The 27,049-nt window shown below is 48.2% G+C and overlaps 2 protein-coding genes across 8 annotated transcripts; one reads left to right on the top strand and one right to left on the bottom strand.

The window, feature by feature from the left end:
* Positions 1-969: 969 nt before the first annotated feature.
* LOC141116773 (zinc transporter ZIP1-like) lies at positions 970-8,936 on the bottom strand. The gene is given in 5 exon segments (XM_073609199.1): positions 970-6,070; positions 6,172-6,302; positions 6,411-6,601; positions 8,826-8,869; positions 8,871-8,936. Coding segments are annotated over 5 exon segments (1,068 nt in total). The 3' UTR covers positions 970-5,434.
* TDRKH (tudor and KH domain containing) lies at positions 8,514-27,049 on the top strand. Of its 7 annotated transcripts, XM_073609198.1 has the most exons (14): positions 9,088-9,332; positions 9,443-9,569; positions 12,700-12,806; positions 13,281-13,473; positions 14,324-14,463; positions 17,590-17,848; positions 18,241-18,404; positions 18,491-18,663; positions 21,259-21,323; positions 21,416-21,564; positions 21,845-21,949; positions 22,025-22,106; positions 25,136-25,636; positions 26,880-27,049. In XM_073609198.1, exons 1-14 carry the CDS (start codon positions 9,330-9,332, stop codon positions 26,933-26,935), a joined length of 2,124 nt encoding a protein of 707 aa, XP_073465299.1. In that variant the 5' UTR covers positions 9,088-9,329; the 3' UTR covers positions 26,936-27,049. The 7 variants fall into 7 exon arrangements, with proteins under 7 accessions (XP_073465294.1, XP_073465295.1, XP_073465296.1 ...); XM_073609193.1 differs by lacking the exons at positions 9,088-9,332; positions 25,136-25,636 and adding an exon at positions 8,514-8,664 and having other exon boundaries at positions 18,449-18,663; XM_073609194.1 differs by lacking the exons at positions 9,088-9,332; positions 25,136-25,636 and adding an exon at positions 8,539-8,668 and having other exon boundaries at positions 18,449-18,663.

Here is a 27,049-nt window from a genome sequence, read left to right as displayed (position 1 = left end):
TGTGAAGAGGTTAAACTGGCCACACATGTTACAATCTAATTGTACAATCTGCTTTAAAAGGAGACCATCCAATATACAATCCGACTGTGCAATCCTATTTATATCTACTAATCGCCTATAAAGTGCCTGATTTGCTGCAAACTGAATGGGTTGTTAAAGGAGAAGGTGCATTCTATGCATGAAGATAAAAAAAAACCTTCTGTGTGCAGCAGGCCCCCTAATACTTACCAGAGCCCCTCCCCCTAATACTGACCCGAACCCCTCAACCTAATACTTACCAGAGCCCCTCCCCCTAATACTGACCCGAACCCCTCAACCTAATACTTACCAGAGCCCCTCCCCCTAATACTGACCCGAACCCCTCAACCTAATACTTACCAGAGCCCCTCCCCCTAATACTTACCTGAGCCCCTCCCCCTAATACTTACCAGAGCCCCCCCTAATACTTACCCGAGCCCCTCCCCCTAATACTGACCCGAACCCCTCCCCCTAATACTTACCTAGGCCCCTCCCCCTAATACTTACCCGAGCCGCTCCCCCTAATACTTACCCGAGCCCCTCCCCCTAATACTTACCCGAGCCCCTCCCCTAATACTTACCCGAGCCCCTCCCCCTAATACTTACCCGAGCCCCTCCCCCTAATACTTACCCGAGCTGCTCCCCCTAATACCTACCTGAGCCCCCTCTCCATCCAGCGAAGTTGCACAAGAGCCACGAAGTCCAGGGACTCCAGAGATCGGTCCTCATGTCCCAGCCTGCCTGAAGGAACGTGGAAGAAGCGGGGAGGACTGAACTAACTAGCACTAAACAGGAGGGGAGGACAGAGGAAAAAAAACAAAACTACTTTGTAAACAAGTTGTAGAGACCCAAAACCTCCACTAGATGTCAGCCTACTACTACTGAGCAATAATAACCTAATGTAGTTCAATACAAACACATAGAAGACGGATGGAAGGAGGAGTCCGGACACAGGATTTCATTTCAGGTTTATTATAAACGCACATCACATGTACATCGCACTGCAATCCAAATCTTTCATTTCAGAAAAATGACAAACTATTCAATGTAAGGCAATTATAGACCGCAAAACCGGGATTTTTCTATTTTATCGCTGATATAAAATATTCTTTTTGTGCTTCTGTAATACACATTATGGGGTCTCTTTATAAAAATAAATCACAGGGTTATTCGTCCAATGAGACGGCGTGTACATTCGTTCTGTGCGAAAACCAAATGTCATTAGGCGATTTCCTTCTCCAGGTCGAATATTATCCATTCATATAGAATGAATTGAGGGGGAGCAACACCGCATCAGGCCACTAGATGGAGCCTTTAATCCTAAACCGCATCAGGCCACTAGATGGAGCTGTTGATCATACAAAATTATTACTATTTGTTAGCACCATCTAGTGGCCATAATAAGGCATTTGAATTATGTTTATAATATAATATAAAATATTATTACCATTATTATATTATATTAAAATGTAATTTATTATAAATTAAATTCACTTTTTTCTCTCTCTCTTTCTCATGAAAGCAGTCCAAGTGGCTAATTAACCACTGGATCGCTTTAGGAAGCAGGGGGGGGGGGGGGGGGGGGGTCGCTGACGGTGTTTATCAGGGGTTACCGTTTTTCCCTTAAAAAAAAAAAAAAAAAAATTCCCTTTGAAAAAAGCGCTGCGCAAATACCGTGTGACATAAAAAAAAAAATTACAACAATCGTCATTTTATTCTCTAGGGTCTCTGCTAAAAATATATATAATGTCTGGGGGTTCTGAGTCATTTTCTAGCAAAATAATAGGGATTTAAAAAAAAAAAAAAAAAAGTGTCAGAAAAGGCTGGGTCAGCAAGTGGTTAATACTGTTTGTTAGCGCCATCTAGTGGCCACAAGGTGGTATTTATAGTTTTTATTTCTAAAAATGCTTTTTATTGATAATATAATACAATTATAATATAATATTAATAATATATTATCATTTTATTTATTATATTATTATAATACAGGATTTATATAGTGGCAACAGCTCATATATTAGATCATATTATAATATAATATTGTAGCAAAAAAATATGGATTTTAAACAAAAAGTGCCAGAAAAGGTCGGGTCAGCAAATGGTTAAAATACTTTGTTAGCGCCATCTAGTGGCCATAAGGTGGTATTTATATTTTTATTTATAATATCATATTAATAATATATTACAATTTTATTTATTATAATAATAATAATAATAATAATACAGGATTTATATAGTGGCAACAGTTTGTATATTAGATCATATTATAATATAACATAATAATGATAATATATCACATGATTTTTAATTGATGAATAACATTCGACCAAGCAAAAGAAAAAAAAAAATAGTGTAACGTCTGACATTTCCCCCATTGGCACAGAACAAATGTACATTAACAAGATGAATCACTCTGTAAATGTGTATATATATATATATATATATATATATATATATATATATATATATATACACATACACACAGTATATACTGTATACTCCTCTATGGGTTCCAGTATAAAGCAGCAAATTATTTGCCTTCCATTCGCCACAGTAACATTTTGCTCCTTTTTTTCACCTGATTCCCATATTTCCCCGGGGGGGGGGGGGGGGGGCAGTCCAGGTCTGTCACATTTATAATATATAGATATTATTATATATATTTATATATGTAGCACACTGCGGTTTGGCTGCTGCGTGGGCATATCCGCCGTTTTTTCGCGTGTTTTCCTCCCCGCGGTTTTAGCCGGGGTCCCACTTTTTATCAGGTCATGTGTTTTTGCTGCATCTTCTGAAAGCGCATCAAAAAAAAAAAAAAAAAAAAAGGTAAAATGCACAAAATCCCGGATACGCCCACACAGCGGCAAAACCGCGGTACGCCAGCGTGAACCTGGGCTTTTTCCTAGTCGTTATTTGACGTTTAAACCTGGAGAACCAACATTTTCATATTTTGGGGCGATGGCGGCAGAACCCGACTGGAAAACCTTCATTTTTAAAAAAATATTTTTAACTTTTTTTTTTTTTTTTACTGCAAATTTAGAAAAATTGTAGAAATCCGATGTGCAAGTAATAAAAATATAAGACGACGGTAAACTAATACTAGTAGAATTAATCCGATATAATAAAGCAATCCCTTACACTGGATTGGTTAGTGCTGGTGAATAATATGAATCTCACGCTGGCCATACATCGTACAATCTGATTGGACAATCTCCTAATCTATGTAAGAAGAGGACACATGAATCAATCTGTAGCCAATCAGAGGCCCTTGCGCTACTTTAGATCTAAAGGCGATTGTTCGATCAGATTGGTGATTGGTCAACTGTAGACCTCTCCTCCTATCCCACTGAGGCTTTGTTTGACGCGATCCCGAACCGCCGAAATGAGGAAAGGCTGGCCAAAACTGTGCAATTTCAATAGAACTGGGAAGGTCTTAAATGCTGTCTGTGTCCCTTCTGTTGAGATTCCCCTTCACTTCCTGTGCTGGTGACCCCAGTGAGGTAATTAATTGGTAATGCTGGAACCTCGGGGGAGGTCCTAGTGGTGTTACTGTCCAATAGCGTTGCAGTTGCTCATTAATATCTGGAATATTAACTCGTGGCTTGGCTCAGACTCTGTCACATCTGACCCTCGGGAGATGTCACCAGAACAGGAAGCAGGGGTGTCACCGAAACAGGAAGTAGGGGTTGAAACCTCCCAAAGTAATAAAAACCTAACAAAGCATCTAACACTAAAGATTTTGCAGGAGGATGAAGCCACCAATCCATCATGGCTGCTACCTCCATCTTCTTTCCCATACTTCCCTGTACTTGGAGCTGTGCCGTCACATGAAAACCCTGCAGGAGGATGAAGCCTCCAACCCATCATGGCTGATGCCTCCATCTTCTTTACCATCATTCCTTGTAATTGGAGACGGTGCTGTGCCATCACATGACTACCCTGTAGGAGGATGAAGCCACCGATTCATCATGGCTGCCTCCATAGTGAGGTGAGTTGTAGACTGCTGACACCCCAGTTAAACTTTGTTCTCCATACCTGAAGAACCTGATATTTCCAAAGGTTCCAATAGGTCAGTAGAGCGAGGTGAAGGTGAGTATCTATGGGTGCATAGTTGGATTTCAAAATGTATGGGCCAAAATGGACAGAAGCTTTAAAAAGTTGGGTGCCCAGCTTTAAACTGTTTAGGCCTGCTGGTGACTTGATTCCTGAGGTCCCTCCAGGCCACATAAAACCGAAAGTCAAAACACGGTGAAATTGTTCCAATGTCTGTTTTACCGAATTTTTTTTTAACCCAAATCCTCATCATCTGCCATGATTTCACTGAACCACCATCCAAAATGGTTCTCTTTTTCTTCAAAGGAGAAACAGCCAACACCATTTTGAAGGGCTAAGGAAAAAGGAAACTGCTGATTACAGTCCAGAATTAAACTTGGTTTGGGTCTTTAGATGGTTGAAGAGCCGTGGTGGGTCTGCTCATGGGTTGGTCCTTTTCTTTGACCATCAGGGGATGAGGTGGAAACGTTATGTCTATAACCCATTCTAGTTCTTGATAAACAAGATGGTGGTGATGACTGCGAACCTCCACAGCATCACCACAACCTTGCCGATGAGCTGATTGGCAGAACTCGTGAGGCAGGATCTTCAAGAAGTTACTATACAAGAAAGGTGCTGGTGGTGATGCCCTCCTAGGGCACTGCGAGTCAGCTGGTGAAAGGGGTCAGAGGATTTCCTCAGGACCACCCCAAGGCTGATGCTCAAGAGTGGTCATGAAGGGAAAGAGCAGAAGGCAGCATAGGATGACCCAAGGATGTAAGTAGAACTGGCTCAGCTGAAAGGTGAAGCTAACGGAGATGATACACTTGTGGTTGAGGAGCCATGGTGGGTCTGCTCATGGGTTGGTGCTTTTTTTTGACCATCAGGGTTCGGGAAAGGGGGGGGATGAAATGGAAACGTTCTGTCTATAGCCCATCCTAAATCTTGATAAACAAGATAGTGGTGATGACTGAGAAGCTCCACAGCATCACCACAACCTTACCGATGTGCTGGTCGTCAGAACTCATGAGGCAGGATTTCCAAGAAGTTAGTATACAAGAAGATGCTGGTGGTGGTGCCCTCCAGGGCACTGTGAGTCAGGTGGTGAAAGAGGTCAGAGGACTTCATCAGGGCTACCCCTAAGGCCGATGCCCAGAGGGGTCATGAAGGAGAAGAGTAGAAGGCAGCGTTGGATGACCCAAGGACATAGGTGGCCCTGGCACAGCTTCAAAGTCAAGCTGAACGAGATACACTTGTGGATGAGGAGCCCTGGTGGGTCTGCTCATGCGTCGGTCCTTTTCTGTGACCATCGTTCAGCCATCTTTGCCATCAGTGTTCAGGAAGGGGGAAGGATAAGATGGAAATGTCCTGTATATAAGCCATCCTAGATCTTGATAAACAAGATGGCGGTGATAACCGAGAAGCCGCATAGCATCACCACGACCTTGCCAATGCGCTGGTCGCCGGAATTCAGTTCATGAGGCAGGATCTCCAGGAAGGTGATGTACAAAAAGGTGCCGGTGGCGATGCCCTCCAGGACGCTGCGAGCCAGCTGGTGCAAGGGGTCGGAGGACTCCGTCAGGGCCACCCCGATGCCGATGCCCAGAGGGGTCATGAAGGAGAAGAGCAGAAGGCAGCCCAGGATGACCCGAGGACGTAGGCGGCCCTGGCTCAGCTTCAAGGTCAAGCTGAAGGAGATGATGCACTTGTGGATGAGGAGGGCCAGGCAGATCTCCAGGACCTTCCCGCTCTCCCGCAGGAGGCCGACCGCCAGACCCTCCAGAACGGAATGCAGGGAGAGCGACATGACCAGGATGACCGCCCGCACCGCCGAGTGCGCGTTGACGTCCACGTGTACGTGCGGCTGGTCCGAGCCGGAGTGGCGGCCCTCCGAGGCCAGGAGGGAGTGAGTCTCTTCTGATGGGCCCGGCTGGTCCTTGTAGCTCAACACGATTTGCTCCAAAACCAGAACCAGGAAGAACCCCATGGCCAAGATGAACTCCTGCAGAGGGAACTGGAGCTGCCGGAGGGGAAAAAAAAAAGCCAGAAATCTGGATTAGGCCACTTTGTACTACAAGCTTTGGGATGGGGCCTTGGGATGTATAGGAGCGTCATACTCACCGTTATATTTAACTTGCCGAGCGCCTCATTGATGCCGGAGAGGTAGTCAGGTAGCAGGTCCAGCAGGCAGGTCGCCAGGAAGACGCCACCGGCAAAACAGCTGATTAGGCTCAGCGCACTGCGACGGGCACCTGCGGAGATATCAGAAGTTCAGAGATTGAAATGAGACCGCCATGGCTGCCCTGGGGATAAGTGTAGGGGTTGTTCATGCCCCCCACCCCCATGGCCCCGTTTCTTACTCAGGATGTCGGTGCTCCCTTGGCGGCGCAGCAGGAAGAGGGGGATCAGGCCGCTGATGAGGGTCAGGAGGAGTAAGGTGACCAGAGAGCCGATCTTCACCTCCAGGTCGGTGACGACGGCGGGGGGCGAGGCCTCCAGGCCCGGCCTCCAAACCAGCCTGGCCAGGTCTCCTTCCATGGTGGCACCAGCTCTGGGGAGAGGACCACACAATAAGCATCAGATGTCACCAAAAACAGTCACCAGGGTGTTTGGGGGGGGAGGGGGAGCTAGAAAAGGGTATGGATGAGGGGGGGGGGGGGGATAATGGGGCATTGGAGGCCAGTATGCATGAAGGAGAAGGAGAGGTGAAAAGGGTTGGATGGGGGCAGTGATCAATAAGAGAAGGAGGGGCAAAAGGTATGGGGTAGGCAGAGGAGCTGATCTAGCTGATCTGTGTGTGTGTGTGTGTGGGGGTGGGGGGGGGGTGGGGGGGGGATTGGCTTATAGGGGGTAAAAAGAGGGCAGTATAAGGCAGTAGGAGGCATGGGGGGTGGGGCTTGTGGCAATGAAGGGTATTAGGAGGGCAGAATGTATAGGAGTAGGCAGGAGGAATGGGGGAGGGGTAATTGGGGTAGGAAGAGGGCAGTATGTATAGGAAAGGGTAGGAGGATTGGGGGAGGGGTAATTGGGGTAGGAAGAGGGCAGAATATATAGATAAGGGTAGGAGGAATAGGGGAGGGGTAATTGGGGTAGGAAGAGGGCAGAATGTATAGGAGTAGGTAGGAGGAATGGGGGAGGGGTAATTGGGGTAGGAAGAGGGCAGAATGTATAGGAGTAGGTAGGAGGAATGGGGGGGGGGGTAATTGGGGTAGGAAGAAGGCAGTATGTATAGGAGCGGGTAGGAGGAATGGAGGAGGGGTAATTGGGGTAGATAAAGGGCAGTATGTATAGGAGCGGGTAGGAGGAATGGGGGGAGGGGTAATTGGGGTAGGAAGAGGGCAGTATGTATAGGAGCGGGTAGGAGGAATGGGGGGAGGGGTAATTGGGGTAGGAAGAGGGCAGAATGTATAGGAAAGGGTAGGAGGAATGGGGGTGGGGTAATTGGGGTAGGAAGAGGGCAGTATGTATAGAAAGGGGTAGGAGGAATGGGGGAGGGGTAATTGGGGTAGGAAGAGGGCAGTATGTATAGGAGCGGGTAGGAGGAATGGGGGAGGGGTAATTGGGGTAGGAAGAGGGCAGTATGTATAGAAAGGGGTAGGAGGAATGGGGGAGGGGTAATTGGGGTAGGAAGAGGGCAGTATGTATAGGGGCGGGTAGGAGGAATGGGGGAGGGGTAATTGGGGTAGAGGGCAGTATGTATAGGAGCGGGTAGGAGGAATGGGGGAGGTGTAATTGGGGTAGGAAGAGGGTAGTATGTATAGGGACGGGTAGGAGGAATGGGGGGAGGGGTAATTGGGGTAGATAGAGGGCAGTATGTATAGGAGCGGGTAGGAGGAATGGGGGGAGGGGTAATTGGGGTAGATAAAGGGCAGTATGTATAGGAGCGGGTAGAAGGAATAGGGAGAGGGGTAATTGGGGTAGGAAGAGGGCAGTATATATATCGGAGTGGGTAGGAGGGACAGATATTTGTGGGAATCCCCCCTTCCCAGTGGTTGCGGACTCTCAGCGATGGCGGTGTGTACTGTTACTCGCTGTTATTCTCTCCCCGTCAGGCTGTGAGGCCCCCTGGAGGCTGTCCGGTCTCCTGCCTGAGCTCAGGGCTGACATCTGACCCTCCGTCCCCCTTCCTGGGGCAATACTCCAGGCTCTCTGTCGTGTCACCCGGACAGTATTGGGAGGTCTGTTCTCAGGCAGTAAACTGGACAGCCCCGGGGGGGGGGGGGGGGGTCTGTTCTCAGGCAGCACACTGGACAGCCCCGGGGGGGGGGGGAGGTCTGTTCTCAGGCAGCACACTGGACAGCCCCGGGGGGGGTCTGTTCTCAGGCAGCACACTGGACAGCCCCGGGGGGGGGGGTTCTGTTCTTGGGCAGTACACTGGACAGCCCCGGGGGGGTCCTCACAAGATGACAGGGAGAGAATACCAGTGACTAACCCTCCTCTGTGTACACTCAGCCTGTCCTATTAGAACAGTAACCATGGTGACAGGCTCTCCACCCACTAGAGGCCGAACCCCGCCCACACCTAGCCTAGGTCTCCGGAAAAATGGCCGCCGGAGGCCAATACTAGAAAACTACTAATACCCGGCCAGAGGGGCGAACACAGGACCGACCCGGGGTAGGTGGGTGTCCTGAGGGCTGGGAGGGAGGGGCGGGGATTATAGGTGGGAGGAGTAGAGGGGCGGGGTATATAGGGTGAGGGCGGGGTATGTAGGGTGGGGGGGTGCTGGTTATGGGGTATGAAGTGGGGGGGAAGGGGGTAATAAACTCGGTACTTACCCCGGAGTGATCAGCGCTGACGGCCCGGACACACACGTAAGTCTCTCCCCGGGTTCTCTTTGGCTCCTCCTCCCTCCTGTCCGAAGAGCGCATGTTCTGTGCGGCCGCCATCTTGGTACACCCGGAAGTGGGCGGTACGGAGCTTTTAAATAGCCGGGAGAATCCCCCAGCCGGGTTCAGTCTCCTGTAGTTGTCCCGGCGGGTGAGTTTCTGTCAGCCTTAATAGGGGGTATTACTCTGGGGGATAAGTCCTTTCTGCCCCACCCTGGGTGACACTGCTCGCTCTTTGCCCCTGAATGTCCAGCAGACGTAAAGGGACGTCAGGACCCCCACCTCCATGTGGTCACTATGACATCATTCCGGCAGGTGGAGTCTACCTTCCAGTGAGCTTTCCCAGTTCCGCCCCCTGCAAGTAGTTTTTGGGTTTTTTTTAATTCTTGAGAATGCAGCAGAAGGAGTAAGACTTCCATGTCGGAGGGGGACAAACCTGGAGTGAAGTAGTGGATGGTAATGCTGGCTGTGACACTGGCTCCGCCTCCCTCGAGGGTTTCGGTGAGGGGGGGCTGTTTTTGTACACGGGGCTCCTACGCTCCTAACGCTCCTTCCTTTATCCGCAGGTCTCTGGTGCCACCATGGCAGGCTGGAGCGATCTCAGCACCAGGCAGAAGGTGGCGCTGGCTCTCGGGGTGTCCGCGGGGGCCGCCGTGCTCTGTGTGTGCTACGCCAAGTACCGCAGCGGGCAAGGTAATACCACCGGGGGCTCACAACTTTCATAAACTGGTCCCAAAAAAATCAGAATATACGCCCCCCCCCCCCATATACCTATCCACCGTGGGGGTCACATGGGGGTAGGAAGTGGGCACTATGTGTAGTAGTGGGGATGGGAAGGAGGTAATAGGGGGTACGAAGTGGGCACTACGTATAGGAGAGATGGGAAGGGGATTATAGGAGGTAGGAAGTGGGCACTATGTATAGGGGGTGGGCAGTGGGCACTCTGTATAGGAGAGATGGAAAGGAGATAATAGGGGGTACGAAGTGGGCACTATGTATGGGGGGTTGGCAGTGGGCACTATGTATAGAAGAGATGGAAAGGAGATAATAGGGGGTACGGAGTGGGCACTATGTATAGGGGGTGGGCAGTGGGCACTATGTATAGGAGAGATGGAAAGGAGATAATAGGGGGTACGGAGTGGGCACTATGTATAGGGGGTGGGCAGTGGGCACTATGTATAGAAGAGATGGAAAGGAGATAATAGGGGGTACGGAGTGGGCACTATGTATAGGGGGTGGGCAGTGGGCACTATGTATAGGAGAGATGGAAAGGAGATAATAGGGGGTACGGAGTGGGCACTATGTATAGGGGGTGGGCAGTGGGCACTATGTATAGGAGAGAAGGAGATAATAGGGGGTACGGAGTGGGCACTACGTATAGGAGAGATGGGAAGGGGATTATAGGAGGTAGGAAGTGGGCACTATGTATAGGGGGTGGGCAGTGGGCACTCTGTATAGGAGAGATGGAAAGGAGATAATAGGGGGTACGAAGTGGGCACTATGTATGGGGGGTTGGCAGTGGGCACTATGTATAGAAGAGATGGAAAGGAGATAATAGGGGGTACAGAGTGGGCACTATGTATAGGGGGTGGGCAGTGGGCAGTGGGCACTATGTATAGGAGAGATGGAAAGGAGATAATAGGGGGTACGGAGTGGGCACTATGTATAGGGGGTGGGCAGTGGGCACTATGTATAGGAGAGAAGGAGATAATAGGGGGTACGGAGTGGGCACTATGTATAGGGGGTGGGCAGTGGGCACTATGTATAGGAGAGATGGAAAGGAGATAATAGGGGGTACGAAGTGGGCACTATGTATAGGGGGTGGGCAGTGGGCACTATGTATAGGAGAGAAGGAGATAATAGGGGGTACGGAGTGGGCACTATGTATAGGGGGTGGGCAGTGGGCACTATGTATAGGAGAGAAGGAGATAATAGGGGGTACGGAGTGGGCACTATGTATAGGGGGTGGGCAGTGGGCACTATGTATGGGAGAGATGGAAAGGAGATAATAGGGAGTACGAAGTGGGCACTATGTATAGGGGGTGGGCACTATGTATAGGAGGGATAGGAAGGAGGTAATAGTGGGTAGGCAGTGGGCACTATGTATAGGAAAGATGGGAGGGAGATAATAGGGGATAGGAAGGGGGGACTATGTATAGGATGGATGGGAAGGGGGAACTATATATGGAAGGGTGTAGGAAGGAGGAACTATGTATAGAAGGGATGGGAAGGGGGTACGGAGTGGGCACTATGTATTGAGGGGGGTGGTAAGGGGGGGGGGTAGGAAGTGGATATTATGTATAGAAGGGATGGGAAAGCGGTAATGACTGTAGGAAGTGGGCACTATGTATAGGGATGGGGACAATGGGGTGTGGGTACTGTGTATAGGAGAGGGTAGGTAATGGGCACTATGTATTGGGGGGGGGGGGCGGATAGGAAGGGGATATTCTGTATAGAGAGGATGGGAAAGGGGTGCTGAGGGTAGGAAGCGGGCACTATGTATAGGGGAAGGTGAGAGGGGGTGATGAGGGTAGGAAGTGAGAACTATGTATAGGGGAAGGTGAGAGGGGGTGATGAGGGTAGGAAGCGGGCACTATGTATAGGGGAAGGTGAGAGGGGGTGATGGGGGTAGGAAGCGGGCACTATGTATAGGGGAAGGTGAGAGGGGGTGATGAGGGTAGGAAGTGAGCACTATGTATAGGGGAAGGTGAGAGGGGGTGATGAGGGTAGGAAGTGAGCACTATGTATAGGGGAAGGTGAGAGGGGGTGATGGGGGTAGGAAGTGAGCACTATGTATAGGGGAAGGTGAGAGGGGGTGATGGGGGTAGGAAGCGGGCACTATGTATAGGGGAAGGTGAGAGGGGGTGATGAGGGTAGGAAGTGAGCACTATGTATAGGGGAAGGTGAGAGGGGGTGATGAGGGTAGGAAGTGAGCACTATGTATAAGGGTGTAGGGATGGGGGTAATGAGCAGTAAGAAGCGGGCACTATGTATAGGGGAAGGTGAGAGGGGGTGATGAGGGTAGGAAGCGGGCACTATATATAGGAGAAGGTGAGAGGGGGTGATGGGGGTAGGAAGTGAGCACTATGTATAGGGGAAGGTTAGAGGGGGTAATGAGGGTAGGAAGTGAGCACTATGTATAAGGGTGTAGGGATGGGGGTATTGAGCGTTAGGAAGCGGGCACTATGTATAGGGGGAGGGCAGAGGTGGTAATTGGGGTAGAAAGCGGCATGGTGTATAAGATGGGCAAGGAGGTAATGAGGGTAGGATGAAGGCACTATGTTAAGGAGGGGGGGGGGGGGGGGGTTGGTAATGTAGGAAGTGAGCACTGTCTGTAGGAGGGAAGACGTGATGGGGACAGATGGAGGGCACTTATGTATTGGAAGGGTGGGGTGGGGTGGGGGGTGGTTAGAAAGAGGTAACTTTGTATCGTGTGGGGTAGGACAGAGGGGGGTTGGGAAGGGGGTAGGAAGTGAGCTATATGTATATGAGGGAGGGTATAAGGGGTTATGAGGTGTAGGAAGAGAGTAGTATGTGGAGGGGGGGGGGGGGTTAACAGGGGTACTAAACTTAAAATTTAAAGAGAACCAGTCTAGTATTGTATAGAAGTTTATTTGCCCTCCTTCCTCACTGTACTCCCAACTCCGGAGTGTACAGAACATCCCACTATACGGTGCAGCAGTTGCTTGTACATGGTTGTGCCCTTTACTGATTGGTAAATTGGGGGAACATAAACTTTCTCCATCCCAGAGATTTCCAAATGTGTCCCCAGCCCCACCCCACCCCCGCCCTACTGAACCTCTGTGTCTGTCTCCTCCCCCAGCGCCGGCGTCTACGGAGAGCGCAGAGGATACGGATGAACTTCGAATGAAGATTTCGCAGCACGCGGTGAAGCAGCTCCCGGCTGGAGAGGATGAGGTCATTGGTCAGGTGAGGTCTCTTCCACCTCCTCCCCCGTCCAGGGTGGGGGGGGGGCGCTAAACTCCAAAATTGTATTGGGATTGAGTGATTTTATCACGGGGTCGTGTCTGCTGGTCTTTGTAAGTTTGATACGACGGGCTGACAGGCTCCTTTAAACGTTGCCTCTCATCGTATGGAAGAACACATTCCCGGCATCCCTTTAGATGTGCATGCTCTTCCCTGCTGGTCGCTCGGTGCTGTGCTATCTGCTGATCAATTGCTTGTTTAAACTGTATTGGTGATCAACAAATTGCACAGCTAAGGTCTGCAGCACCCAGTGGCGCCAGCAGGGAAAGGAGCATAAATATCTAAAGGGATATGAGAATTGGTGATAACTCTTGCAGTTTTTAGACCTGACTTGAAGGGGCGGTTGTTTGTTTTTTGTTTTGTTTTTTTCCCCCTGAATGGAGCCGGTTCCTGTACTGTCTTCTTTCTTCCTTGCAGCTCTCGAAACGAACGTCCACTCGTATCGAACTGAGCCAAGTCATAGACTCCGATGGGCGCCAAGAGCTGACGATCAGGGGGAGCCCCGCCCAGGTGCGCCAGGCCCAGGAGCTGCTCCCGGGAATCTTACAGGATGATGCCGTGATAGAGGTGGAGCTGCACCTACCGGCCAGATCTGTGTGCCGGATTATAGGTACGTTTCCCGGGAGCCCCCGATGGGAAGTATGTGCGGGGGAGGGGGTGTTATAAGGCCATTAACTTGCATATCATTGATTTTGTCAGGGACTCTTGGGTTCCTTCACCTGTACGGGACAGAAAGCTGAATGTCCAACCAGCAAGACATTGTTTCTACTCAATATGGAGCTTGAGGGTCCCATCTGGACACCGTATTCTAAATGAGGTCTAACTAAAGACCTAAATGGAGGAATCTGGACCTCCTTCCTCCTGGTGGTGACCCCTCTAGTGATATAAAGATCTATATAGAGGAATCGGGACCTCCTTCCTGGTGGTGACCCCTCTAGTCATATAAAGATCCATGTAGAAGAATCGGGACCTCCTTCGTCCTGATGGTGATCCCTCTAGTGATATAAAGATCTATATAGAGGAATCAGGACCTCCTTCCTCCCGCTGGTGACCCCTCTAGTCATATAAAGATCTATATAGAGGAATCAGGACCTCCTTCCTCCTGGTGCTGACCCCTCTAGTGATATAAAGATCTATATAGAGGGATCAGGACCTCATTCCTGGTGGTGACCTCTCTAGTGATATAAAGATCCATGTAGAAGAATCAGGACCTCCTTCCTCCTTCTGGTGACCCCTCTAGTCATAGAAAGATCTATATAGAGGAATCAGGACCTCCTTCCTCCCGCTGGGGATAACGGAAGTGTCTTTTGTATGGAACTTTGCCTTGATGGGATTTATTAGTTGTTACTTGGAAAATATTGCAGCCAAATCAGATGATTTCTGGGGTCCTAAGGACTCCGTACTGATTAACCATGTAGTAGTGACTGTGCTGTGACCCATTCCTGTCCAATTGGTTTTAGGGAAAGGAGGACAGAGGATTCGGGAGATGAGTAAAACCTCCGGAGCGAATATCCAGTGTGAGCGCCAGCCGGACAACTGCTTGGACCTAGCGAGGTGCATCACCGTAACCGGATCGCTGAAGCAAGTGGAGGCCGCCAAGGTGCTCAAGTTGACTTAAAGCTGATCTCCAGCTCTGTGAAGGGACACATCCCTGGCAATCCCTTCCAACATACATGCTCCCCCCTTGCTGGCCACTGGGTGGGTGCAGACTTTAGCTGTGCAATCTGCTGATCACTCTACCCAGAGTATAATCAAGCAAATGATCAACAGATTGCACAGCTAAAGTCTGCAGCGGCCAGCAGGAAGGAGCATGCACATCAAAAGGGATGCCGGGCATGTGTTCTTTCATATAATGCTCAAGACAGGGTGCTGTGACTCCGCCCACCCCCCCCAAAATTGGTGCCTACTATGGAGCAAAGCCCAGACCCAGTAATGCCACTTGGTCTCCGAAGGTATTTATCTGCTTCCCGCCTACACCATTATAAAATGATGTTCAGGAGGGAACCCTGTCCTGGGAGGACGTCATACCACGCTCCGGTGCTATGGCGGGTGACCGATCAGTGTACCGTTCTGCTGCCGGTATCACTTAATCGCTGTGATTAATCACAGCAGATCACATGACATTTGTACACAACGGAGGGCTTCCATTTTATGCCGTTCATTGTATACCATTGTGTTGCTAGCTGTGATTGGTCACTGTGATCACATGGTACAGACTGGGCCAATCACAGCCTATATATATATATATATATATATATATATATATATATATATATATTATTTTTTTTATAATAAATTTATTTATATATTTATTTATATATATATATATTTTTTTTTTTTTCCATACTGTCACTAGTCACCAAATGATGACACTGTACTTCACTGATGAAAGTATGCTAAAAAAAAAAGATGTGATATTTTCCAAAAAAATTGTAACAAAAAAAAAACTTCAATAAACTTGCTATGCCTCTTGTTAAATAACTTGGACTGTCTACTTTAAAAAAAAAGGGGGTTATTTTGTAATGTCCAGACATTTTCGGGTTTCTGGAAATGAGATAGGCCGTCAGTACATCAGGATTGATCAGATATATTGATTTTTAGATGTCTATCCCATAGTTTGTGGACTTTATAACTTTCCTACAGACTAAATATTATACACTGATTTAGGTTTTTTTTTTTTTCACCAAAGAAATGGAGCAGAATACAGTTTGGCCTAAATTTATGAAGAAAGATTATTTGCAAAATTTTACAACATAAACGAAGAAAAACACTAAATGTATTTAGCAAAAATTAAAAAACCCAGTGGTGATTAAATACCACCAAAAGAAAGCTCTACTTGTGTGGAAAAAAAAATGTCATATGGGTACAGTTACTATAGTAAAACTGTATTGCTCTGGTCACAATATGTAAATAAAAAAAATAAAAAAACAGAAAAAAAAATGTAATAAACATTTAAGTTAAGAGAAAAAAATTGAAAAAAATATTTAAAAAAAAAATATTATTTTTATTTCATACTGTCACTAGTCACCACCACACCATTTATATGATGACACTACTGCACTGGTGAAAGTTTGTTAAAAAAAAAAAAAAAAAGTAATCATTTCCAAAAAATTGTAACAAAAAATTTACAACTTCAAAAAACTTGCTATGCCTCTTATTAAATACCTTGGACTGACTACTTTCAAAAAAAGGGGGTTACAGTATTTGTAATGTCCTGATGTTTTCGGATTTCAGGAAATGAGATAGGCCGTCAGTACATCAGGATTGATCAGATATATTGATTTTTTTTTTTTAATTTTAAAAATTTTTTTTTTTTAGATATCTATCCCATAGTTTGGACTCTCTAACTTTCCTACAGACTAAATAATATACACTGATTTGTTTTTTTTTTCACCAAAGAAATGTAGCAGAATACAGTTTGGCCTAAAAGTATGAATAAAGATTATTTGCAAAATTCTATAACATAAACGAAGAAAAACACTTTTTTTTTTTCAAAATATTTGGCCTTTTTTCTTTTTTTTTTTTTTTTTTTTTTTTTTTTTTTCTAATTCCTGCTAAATAAATTTAAAAAAAACAGTGGTGATTTAAATACCACCAAAAGAAAGCTCTACTTGTGTGGAAAAAAAAATCTCATATGGGTACAGTTACTATAGTAAAACTGTACTGCTCTGGTCATATGTAAAAAAAAACTGAAAAAAAAAATAGAATAAAAATTTAAGAAAAAAAAAAAATGAAACAAATTTAAAGAAGAAATTATTTGCAAAATTGTATAACATTAACGAAGAAAAAACACTTTTTTTTTTCAAAATATTTGGCCTTTTTTTATTTAGCAAAAATTAAAAAACCCAGTGGTAATTAAATACCACCAAATGAAAGCTCTACTTGTGTGGAAAAAAAGTCACATGGGTACAGTGTCACTATAGTAAAACTGTATTGCTCTGGTCACAATATGTAAAAAAAAAAAAAATTATATATATATATATATATATATATATATATATATATATATATATATATATATATATATATATATATATATATATATATATATATATATATATATATTATATATATAATAAATTTAAGTAAAAAAAGAAAAAAAAATGAATAAAAATTTAAAGAGAAAATTATTTGCAAAATTTTATAACATAAACAAAGAAAAACACTTTTTTTTTTTTTTTTTTTTTTTTTTTTTTTTTTTTCAAAATATTTGGCTTTTTTTTTTTTTTTTATTATTATTATTTATTTAGCAAAAAAAAAAAAAAAAACAGTGGTGATTAAATACCACCAAAAGAAAGCTCTAGTGTGTGGAAAAAAGTCATATGGGTACAGTTACTATAGTAAAACTGTATTGCTCTGGTCATAATATGTGAAAAAAATAATAAAGAATAAGTTAAGTAAAAAAGAAGAAAAATGAAAAAAAAATTAAAGAAAAAATATAGAAAATGTATTTATTTTTTTACATACTGTCACTAGTCACCACCACACCAGTTATATGATGACACTACTCTACTTGTGTGAAAAAAAAAAGTGATATATATATATATATATGTGTGTGTGTTGCATGACTGCGCAATTGTCATTCAAAGTGTGACAGCGCTGAAAACTGAAAACCGGCCTGGGCAGGAAGGGGGGGTGACGGTGCCCGGTACTGGAGGGGTTAAAAATGAAATGATCTGATTGAATGTTTAATGCTTATTTTTTTTCCTCCTATCCTCGCTCACAGACTCTGATCCAGAAGGTGGTGGAAGAAGACGCCTCCATCTGGAAGAATCCGGCGGTTTCTTCCAACTTCCGGTCGCACAGGAAGACCATAATCGCCGTAAAGAAGAAAGACAAGCAGCCCCCCGCCAAGGAGAGCGCCACCCCGAGCACGGGCTCCCCAGACAGTTTCCACACCGCCGACTCTCCGGAGGAAAGAATGGGCCAGGACTCCGAGCCCCGAAATATCGCCAACACTACATTCAACATCTACAAGTTTGAGGGTAGGGGGCGCTCTATATAATGATGGGTGGTGAGCTGTGATGATGGGGCCTGTTGATAGGTTTGAATCACAACTTCATTGCTTTATGCTCTAGTGCACCTCTATGATACTAGTTTCACCTTTACTAAAGGACCTAATGTGCCTATTGGGGGGGGGGGGGGGGGGCAAAGCCCTCCACCTCTAAGACTAGGCTGGACCTATCTCTCTCGTCTTTATATCGGCCCTTGTATATGCCATCATTGGAAAGGGGGGAAGGGCTTGGCTCTGTTGATGGGGGGGGACCTAAAGAGAAACTAGAATCGGAGGGGAGCACAAGTCGTATGCCATTGATTTTGCGATCCCCTTTTGGTATTAGATCTTGAATCGATCTGCCTTTGTATGTCCACCTTCCAGTTCCCAGCCCGGACTTCAACTTCCGCGCCGGTGAGCACGTCGAAGTCTGCGTGTCCGCCTCGGAGAACCCCAAACATTTCTGGATCCAGATCCTCGGCTCACGCGCCTCGCAGCTCGACAAGCTGACCACGGAGATGAGCGACTTTTACCTGAGGCAGAAGCAGGTGAGTACGTGCGCTTCGGCAGGTGCGCTTTGACTTTGCGGCAGGCGTGGCGTTGCCTTGGCTGTTTTTGTTTTTTTTTTCATCAGGGAGAGATGCCGGAGATTCAGAACGGGGATATCGTGGCGGCTCCGTTCCATGATGACGGTTTCTGGTACAGGGCGGAGGTCCTGGGATTATCGGAGAACGGCATGGTTGATTTGTATTACGTGGACTATGGTGACACCTGGGCATGCCCGAAAGAGCACCTCTTCCCGCTCAGGTGAGTGAAAGTGGGGCATTACCTAGCCACACGTGTATTTATTCTGTGCTGATATGCCAGCGAGTGAGCTCTTTATGGGTTCAGTTGCTGCATTCAAAGTTCTCTAAAATTCCTCTCTTCTTGCCATGCATAGAGTGCCCAAACCCCTGATTTCCCCCCATTCTAGATTTGGGTCTACTAATGATTTATATTGAGGTAATGCTAGATTAATGTTCTTAACATTATATAGCTAAGAGTGTGATATAGCTGGCATACCACGGAGAAACAGTCATGGTCATAGTGCTGGCATACCACGGAGAAACAGTCATGGTCATAGTGCTGGCATACCATGGAGAAACAGTCATGGTCATAGTGCTGGCATACCATGGAGAAACAGTCATGGTCATACCGCTGGCATACCATGGAGAAAGCTTCATGGCCGTACAACTGGCATACCATGGAGAAAGCTTCATGGCCGTACAACTGGCATACCATGGAGAAAGCTTCATGGCCGTACAACTGGCATACCATGGAGAAAGCTTCATGGCCGTACAACTGGCATACCATGGAGAAAGCTTCATGGCCGTACAACTGGCATACCATGGAGAAAGCTTCATGGCCGTACCACTGGCATACCACGGAGAAAGCTTCATGGCCGTACCACTGGCATACCACGGAGAAAGCTTCATGGCCGTACCACTGGCATACCACGGAGAAAGCTTCATGGCCGTACCACTGGCATACCACGGAGAAAGCTTCATGGCCGTACCACTGGCATACCACGGAGAAAGCTTCATGGCCGTACCACTGGCATACCACGGAGAAAGCTTCATGGCCGTACCACTGGCATACCACGGAGAAAGCTTCATGGCCGTACCACTGGCATACCTCGGAGAAAGCTTCATGGCCGTACCACTGGCATACCACGGAGAAAGCTTCATGGCCGTACCACTGGCATACCACGGAGAAAGCTTCATGGCCGTACCACTGGCATACCACGGAGAAAGCTTCATGGCCGTACCACTGGCATACCACGGAGAAAGCTTCATGGCCGTACCACTGGCATACCACGGAGAAAGCTTCATGGCCCTACCACTGGCATACCACGGAGAAAGCTTCATGGCCCTACCACTGGCATACCACGGAGAAAGCTTCATGGCCCTACCACTGGCATACCACGGAGAAAGCTTCATGGTCATACGTGAATGTTTGTTTCAGGTGTCTCCAGTGGACAGTCCTGTTAATACTCCACCATACAAAGACATTGTAGACAATTGGGCTTTTCCAACCTTGTGGTAACCGTTTGAAGACCCTTTTCTGTTCCACCCTGAATGTACCCCTGTGTACAAAGCCAGCTCCATAAGGACATCATGTGACCCAGTTTGGTGAGAAGGAACCAGTGTGTTCTACGCAGAGCCCTGACCACAACCCTACTGAACACCATTGGCAAGAATTGGACCAGCGATTGTGAGCCAAGCCCTTTTACAGTGCCCAACGTGTGGCACATAAGCCAGGTCTTCTCATCCAACATTGGTACCTGCTCTCACTTCTAGAAATGTTTCCCACAATGTGTCCCCATAAGAGTGGAGCCAGCTCCATAAGGACATGGTTTGACCAGTTTGGTTTGGAGGAACTTTACTGATCTGCACAGAGCCCTGACCTCAACCCTACTTGAACACCTTTTGGGGTGAATTGAAATGCCAGGTTTTTTTTTTTTTTTTGGTGCCCAGTGTGTGGCACCCAAACCAGGTCTTATCATTCAACATTGGTACCTGCCCTCACTAATGGGCAAAAATTGTGGGAAACATTCCAGGTTTGAACAGTTTGGTGTGGAGGAACTCAGAGCCCAAGAAGCCCAGACCTCAACCATACTAAACACCTGTGGGATGAATTGGAACTGTGACTGTGAGCCAAGTCTTTTTTGGTGCCCAATGTGAGGCACATAAGCCAGGTCTTCTCATTCAACATCGGTACCTGTCCCTCACTAATGGGTACAAATTGTGGGAAGCATTCCCAGGTTGGTGTGGAGAAACTCAGAGCTAAGAGCCCTGATTTCAACCCTACTGAACATTAGCCAGGTCTTTTTTGGTGCTCCATGTGTGGCACGCAAACCAAGTCTTCTCATCAAACCTCGGTAGCTGACCTCACTAATGGGCACAAATTGTGGGAAACATTCCCAGTTTGACCAGTTCGGTGTGGAGGAACTCACAAAGCCAAGAGGCATGATCTCAGCCCTACGGAACACTATTAGGATGAATTGGAATGCTGATTGTGAGCCAGGTCTCCTCATCCAACTTCAGTACCTGACCTCACAAATGGGCACAAATTCCCACAGACATTTTCAAAATCTTGATCTTCAGTTCTCATCCCTAACCTCAACCCCCCCCAATGGAGTAGAGCAGTTTTTACATTCCTGATATGGACCTACTTTTTCAGAAAAATCTTTGCCGTTACTTCAGATACAGTAATACATACGCTGTTTTCTTAGCACAACCAAGGCTTTCTTTTGGTGATCTTGTCTTGCAATTATGTATGTATGGACTACAGGCCTCGGTGCCCATGTGAATGAGTCTTGTTTGTCCTCTCAAAAACGTTTGATTTGTGTTTCCTTTTCAGGAGTGACTTTCTCAGTTTGCCATTCCAGGCGGTGGAATGTGGCCTTGCGTATGTCGCTCCGAACGGTGAGTTGCAGACCCCTCATCTGTAACCCACAAGTTTGGCGTATCCAAATTGTCAGCTCATTCCACTGTCTGTGTCTTTTTTTTTGTGGCAGGTGGGAAGTGGTCATCTGAGGCACTGGACGTGTTTGATACCTTGGTGCACTGTGCTAAATGGAAACCCTTGTTGGCCAAGATAGCTAGTTTCCCATCCCCGGGGGTCTCCCACTTTCAGATCCAGCTATACGACCCATCCAGGGACCCGGTGAGTGGAGATGCCCCCATGCTTAATCTTGCTAATATGAAAATGCCTTGATGGGTGGCGGGTATCAGTCTGGGGGAAGTGGGTGTTCCTAGGCAAAGGCTGTATTTGCATAGGTAACGCCCACATGTAATGCCGAGCCTCCATGATTGACCGAACTGAAGTCCAAAGAATGCAAGGGTCGGGGACAAGCACGGTTGGGCTGGGTCAGGGACAGTCAGGCTGGTTCCTCTGGTACTTTATGTGGCCCCATCTCCAGTCTTGACTCTCTTCCTTGTTGCAGATGCTGGATATCGGCCAGGAACTCATTCGTCTGGGACTTGCACTAGAGCAACGGAAAAGTCCTGTGAAGTCTGACGATGGTGAGACGGTGGTATCCCGACTTTTGGTGAGGAACATTCTCGGCTGTGAATTCTCACAAACAAGTGTCACCCAGTAGACTCATTGCATGTACCCCCGACAGGCGGAAGTCACCAGCATGTCTGAGAAGCCAGAACCCACTAGCTTTGCCAAACTACAAGAGGAGGAACACCGGCTGGAGTCTGGTAAGTGGCATTTGTCATGTCATTGTCACCATATTTGAATGCATGAATCACCTCACCCCCCCCCCCCCACCACCACCACCCCCACCACCACCCAAAAAACAGAAGCCTCTAATAAGTCTAGTATGGCATATAAAGTGTTCTCATACCCTCCAAAGGTGGCTACGTTGCCTTGCAAGGGTCTCAATGGAGCCACCCCGCTATGCGTGCTTCTAGGTTGTTGTCGTGTGTGAGGGTTCTTATCCATATGGCCACTTATGGCATGCATTGTGGCTGGGGTCCTTTAATATTGTGCCCGCTCAGGGGCGGTGCTTGGATGGGTAGTGTGGCTGGGATCCCTATCACTGTGCCTGTTTGAGTGTCATGCTAAAGGTGTGCATGCGCAGCGTATCTGGGGGTCCTTCTTGTGCCCCCTCGAGTGTGGTGCTTAGAACATGCATTGGGACTGGGGTCCTTAATGTGCCCGCTAAAGTACCATGCTTGGGGCACGCATTGGGGATGGTGTCCTTAACGTGCCCGCTAGAGTGCCATACCATGGCGCTTTTTGGTGCTTCAAAGCATCTCCAAAGCCTCCATAGAAATCTGACAACGCTCGCTAACAGCACCTGAAGCTTTTGAGAGGCTTTTATTCAGCGTTCGTTTTGCTTTGTTTTGGAGGTATTGTACATTTGAGATATCCCAGGATGCACTGGGGAAACTAACAAGCAAACCGGAAAGATGTCATCAGCAGCCACTTCCGGGTCGTGTATATATTCTGGGAGTGTGTGGTGCAGATGTCACATCTGATGTGGTGCAGATGTCACATCTGATGTGGTGCAGGTGTCACATCTGATGTGGTGCAGGTGTCACATCTGATGTGGTGCAGATGTCACATCTGATGTGGAGCAGAAGGAAGGTGAGCGGGGTCCAAACTTGAGCGGAGCAACTAGCAAGACGGCACATGTGTGCAACATGGGAAACCTATAGAGGAAGGTGAGCAGGGACCGGAGAGAGAGGACTGAGGGAGCAGAGGATCAGCAGAGCTGGGGGACCGAGCCGGAGAATCACACGTGGTGAGCAGTGTGGGAGAAATATAGCAGAAGGTGAAAGGGGACCAAAGAGGGGAGGATCAGCAGAGCTGGGGATTGGATTACCACTGAGTCAGGCATTAGCAGAGCTGGGGGACCAGAGCAGGAGAAACTAGCAGATGTCACACGTGGGGAGCAGTATAGTAGGAGATGAGTGTGGACCAGAGAGAGAGAGAAAAGGATCAGCAAAGATAGGGGTTACTACTGGCTGGGGATGATCAGCAGAGATGGGGGTTACTACCGAGTGGGGCATCAGCAGAGCTGGGGGTTTTTTACTACTGAGTGGGGCATCAGCAGAGCTGGGGGGTTTTTACTAGTGAGTGGGGCATCAGCAGAGCTGGGGGGTTTTTACTAGTGAGTGGGGCATCAGCAGAGCTGGGAAGGTTACTAGTGAGTGGGGGATCAGCAGAGCTGGGGGGTTTACTAGTGAGTGGGTCATCACCAGAGCTGGGGATTTTACTAGTGAGTGGGGCATCAGTAGAGCTGGGGGTTTACTAGTGAGTGGGGCATCAGCAGAGATGGGGGGGTTTTACTAGTGAGTGGGGCATCAGCAGAGCTGGGGGGTTTACTAGCGAGTGGGGGGATTTACTAGTGAGTGGGGCATAAGCAGGGCTGGGGGGTTTACCTAGTGAGTGGGGCATCAGCAGAGCTGGGGGGTTTACTAGTGAGTGGGGCATCAGCAGAGCTGGGGGTTTACTAGTGAGTGGGGCATCGACAGAGCTGGGGGACCGGAGCAGATGCAGAAAGTAACAGATGTTACAAGTGGGGGGATCAGCAGAGCTGGGGGGTTTTTACAAGTGAGTGGGGCATCAGCAGAGCTGGGGGTTTTTACTAGTGAGTGGGGGCATCAGCAGAGCTGGGGGGTTTTACTAGTGAGTGGGAGCATCAGCAGAGCTGGGGGGTTTTACTAGTGAGTGGGGGCATCAGCAGAGCTGGGGGGTTTTACTAGTGAGTGGGGCATCAGCAAAGCTGGGGGGTTTTACTAGTGAGTGGGGCATCAGCAGAGCTGGGGGGTTTTACTAGTGAGTGGGGCATCAGCAGAGCTGAGGGGGGGGTTACTAGTGAGTGGGGCATCAGTAGAGCTGGGGGGTTACTAGTGAGTGGGGCATCAGCAGACCTGGTGGACTGGAGCAGATGCAAAAAGTAGCAGATGTCACAAGTGGGGGGGATCAGCAGAGCTGGGGGTTACTACTGAGCTGGGGCTCAGCAGAGCTGGGGGTACTACATAGTGGGACATCAGCAGACGGAGCTGGGAGTATTAATAAGCTGGGGATCTGTTGTGTGTGGGGGGGGGGGGGGGTATCACTGATCTCAGGTTCTGTTGGGCCCCTTTCAAACAAATAGAAAATTAACAACACACGGGGCATTTGCTAAGCTTCAAAAAAGCATAAAAAACATTTTAAAAAAAGCGTGTTGAAGCAGTAGGCTCTTGAATGTATGTTAAAGTCAAAGCAAGTGTAAACAAGCCCTTAACGTTGCCGGTGTGGTGCTTGGGGTGCAAGAGTACCATGCTGTGCAGTATGGCTTGGGGTCCTTTTTGGGGTGCTCCTGCACAAGTGTGGCTTGAGTTCTTATCGTTGTGCCCACTCGGGTCCCGCACAAGTGTGGCCGGGATCCTTATGTATCGAGTGGTTGGAGTCCTTCATTTTTGCCTACTCCTCCAGTGCCATTTGCAAGGAATTATGAGGCATGCAGTCCCAATCGATCAGTTCACCTCACCTCACAATGTCCTGGTCAGAAGTTTGGGTGAAGGACAAGCCATTGCATCTCCCCGGTTGGGGTTTAACACTTCCATAGCGGGTGTAGGGCTTTCACCCCCAGAATAGGTGAGATACGTAAATCCCTGGTTGTGTCTGTTTTTGGTTGAGCACCTGTCACCTTTTTGAAGGTAGCAAACCCCCTCACACACGGGTGATCAGTGGTGGGATTGAGAATCTGGATGTAACTGAGGTACCTACCCGCCAGATGAGTCCATCGAAGTCACGCGGGCAGATGTCAATCACAGCCCGGAGCTGCAGCTGGCCGACAACCCGTCTCCACCTCCTCCTCTGCAAACCTCCACCATGGCCGACAGCTTGGAGGAGAGCTTTTCCAAAATCTGCCTGGGAAGCAGTGACGACCCTGCCGCCGCCTCCTCCCCCTCCAACAAATCACCCGCCGCCTCCTCCCCCTCCAACAAATCAGCCACCGCCTCCAGCCAGTCACCCTCGGTGGATTCCTCGTCCTCCTCCCTAACATCCTCCACCGACTGTTCCACCTGCACGGCCTCTGAAGTGGCCAGCCTCGTGTCTTCCATGGAGGACAGCAGCATCTACTCCCCACGTGGCTGCTTCTACTACATGAAGGACGAAGTGTCCACCAGCTCCGTTTTTGACGACTCCAAGGAGGTCATCACCATCAGTTCTGACAGCGAGGAGGAGAGCGGAGCACTCCAGGATGGTGCGAAACGGGCCGCCGACAACTCCGGTACACAGCGTGATGTCACCGTATTTTACTTATTTCTCTCATCTGGTGATTGGATCACAACTTTTCCTTCTCACCTTTTTCGGCTCTTGGTGGACACATGGAAGTTACTGACTATAGATTCTCTATCACATACTGGGCACAGCGGGTGTACAGACCTGGGAACTCAGCACAGGGATGGTGGGAACCCCTCATAATGGGCACAGCGGGTGTACAGACCTGGGAACTCAGCACAGGGATGGTGGGAACCCCTCATAATGGACACATCGGGTGTACAGACCCGGGAACTCAGCACAGGGATGGTGGGAACCCCTCATAATGGGCACAGCGGGTGTACAGACCTGGGAACTCAGCACAGGGATGGTGGGAACCCCTCATAATGGGCACAGCGGGTGTACAGACCCAGGAACTCAGCACAGGGATGGTGGGAACCCCTCATAATGGGCACAGCGGGTGTACAGACCCGGGAACTCAGCACAGGGATGGTGGGAACCCCTCATAATGGGCACAGCGGGTGTACAGACCCGGGAACTCAGCACAGGGATGGTGGGAACCCCTCATAATGGGCACAGCGGGTGTACAGACCCAGGAACTCGGCACAGGGATGGTGGGAACCCCTCATAATGGGCACAGCGGGTGTACAGACCCAGGAACTCGGCACAGGGATGGTGGGAACCCCTCATAATGGGCACAGCGGGTGTACAGACCCAGGAACTCAGCACAGGGATGGTGGGAACCCCTCATAATGGGTACAGCGGGTGTACAGACCCGGGAACTCGGCACAGGGATGGTGGGAACCCCTCATAATGGGCACAGCGGGTGTACAGACCCGGGAACTCAGCACAGGGATGGTGGGAACCCCTCATAATGGGCACAGCGGGTGTACAGACCCAGGAACTCGGCACAGGGATGGTGGGAACCCCTCATAATGGGCACAGCGGGTGTACAGACCCAGGAACTCGGCACAGGGATGGTGGGAACCCCTCATAATGGGCACAGCGGGTGTACAGACCCAGGAACTCAGCACAGGGATGGTGGGAACCCCTCATAATGGGTACAGCGGGTGTACAGACCCGGGAACTCGGCACAGGGATGGTGGGAACCCCTCATAATGGGCACAGCGGGTGTACAGACCCAGGAACTCGGCACAGGGATGGTGGGAACCCCTCATAATGGGCACAGCGGGCTTTCAGGCTCATTTATAATTCTGTATTTCTCTTTTTTTTTTTTTTTTTTTTTCTTTCAGAGATCTTGAATTCCTCTAGTGATGATGTCATTGTGGTGGAGCCGAATGACGCCTAAATGCCACCGGGGAAGCAGTACTTTATTGCACAGTTGCACGTTCCAGTTCCCAATGTTTACATTTGTATTTATACATTTCCATTATTAAAGTTACAATGTTAATTTAAGATCAGA

Source organism: Aquarana catesbeiana, linkage group LG13 (assembly GCF_042186555.1).
Source record: "Aquarana catesbeiana isolate 2022-GZ linkage group LG13, ASM4218655v1, whole genome shotgun sequence".
Taxonomy (NCBI): domain Eukaryota; kingdom Metazoa; phylum Chordata; class Amphibia; order Anura; family Ranidae; genus Aquarana; species Aquarana catesbeiana.
Note: the sequence above shows the minus strand (reverse complement) of the source record. Positions and strands in the feature narration are given on the sequence as shown.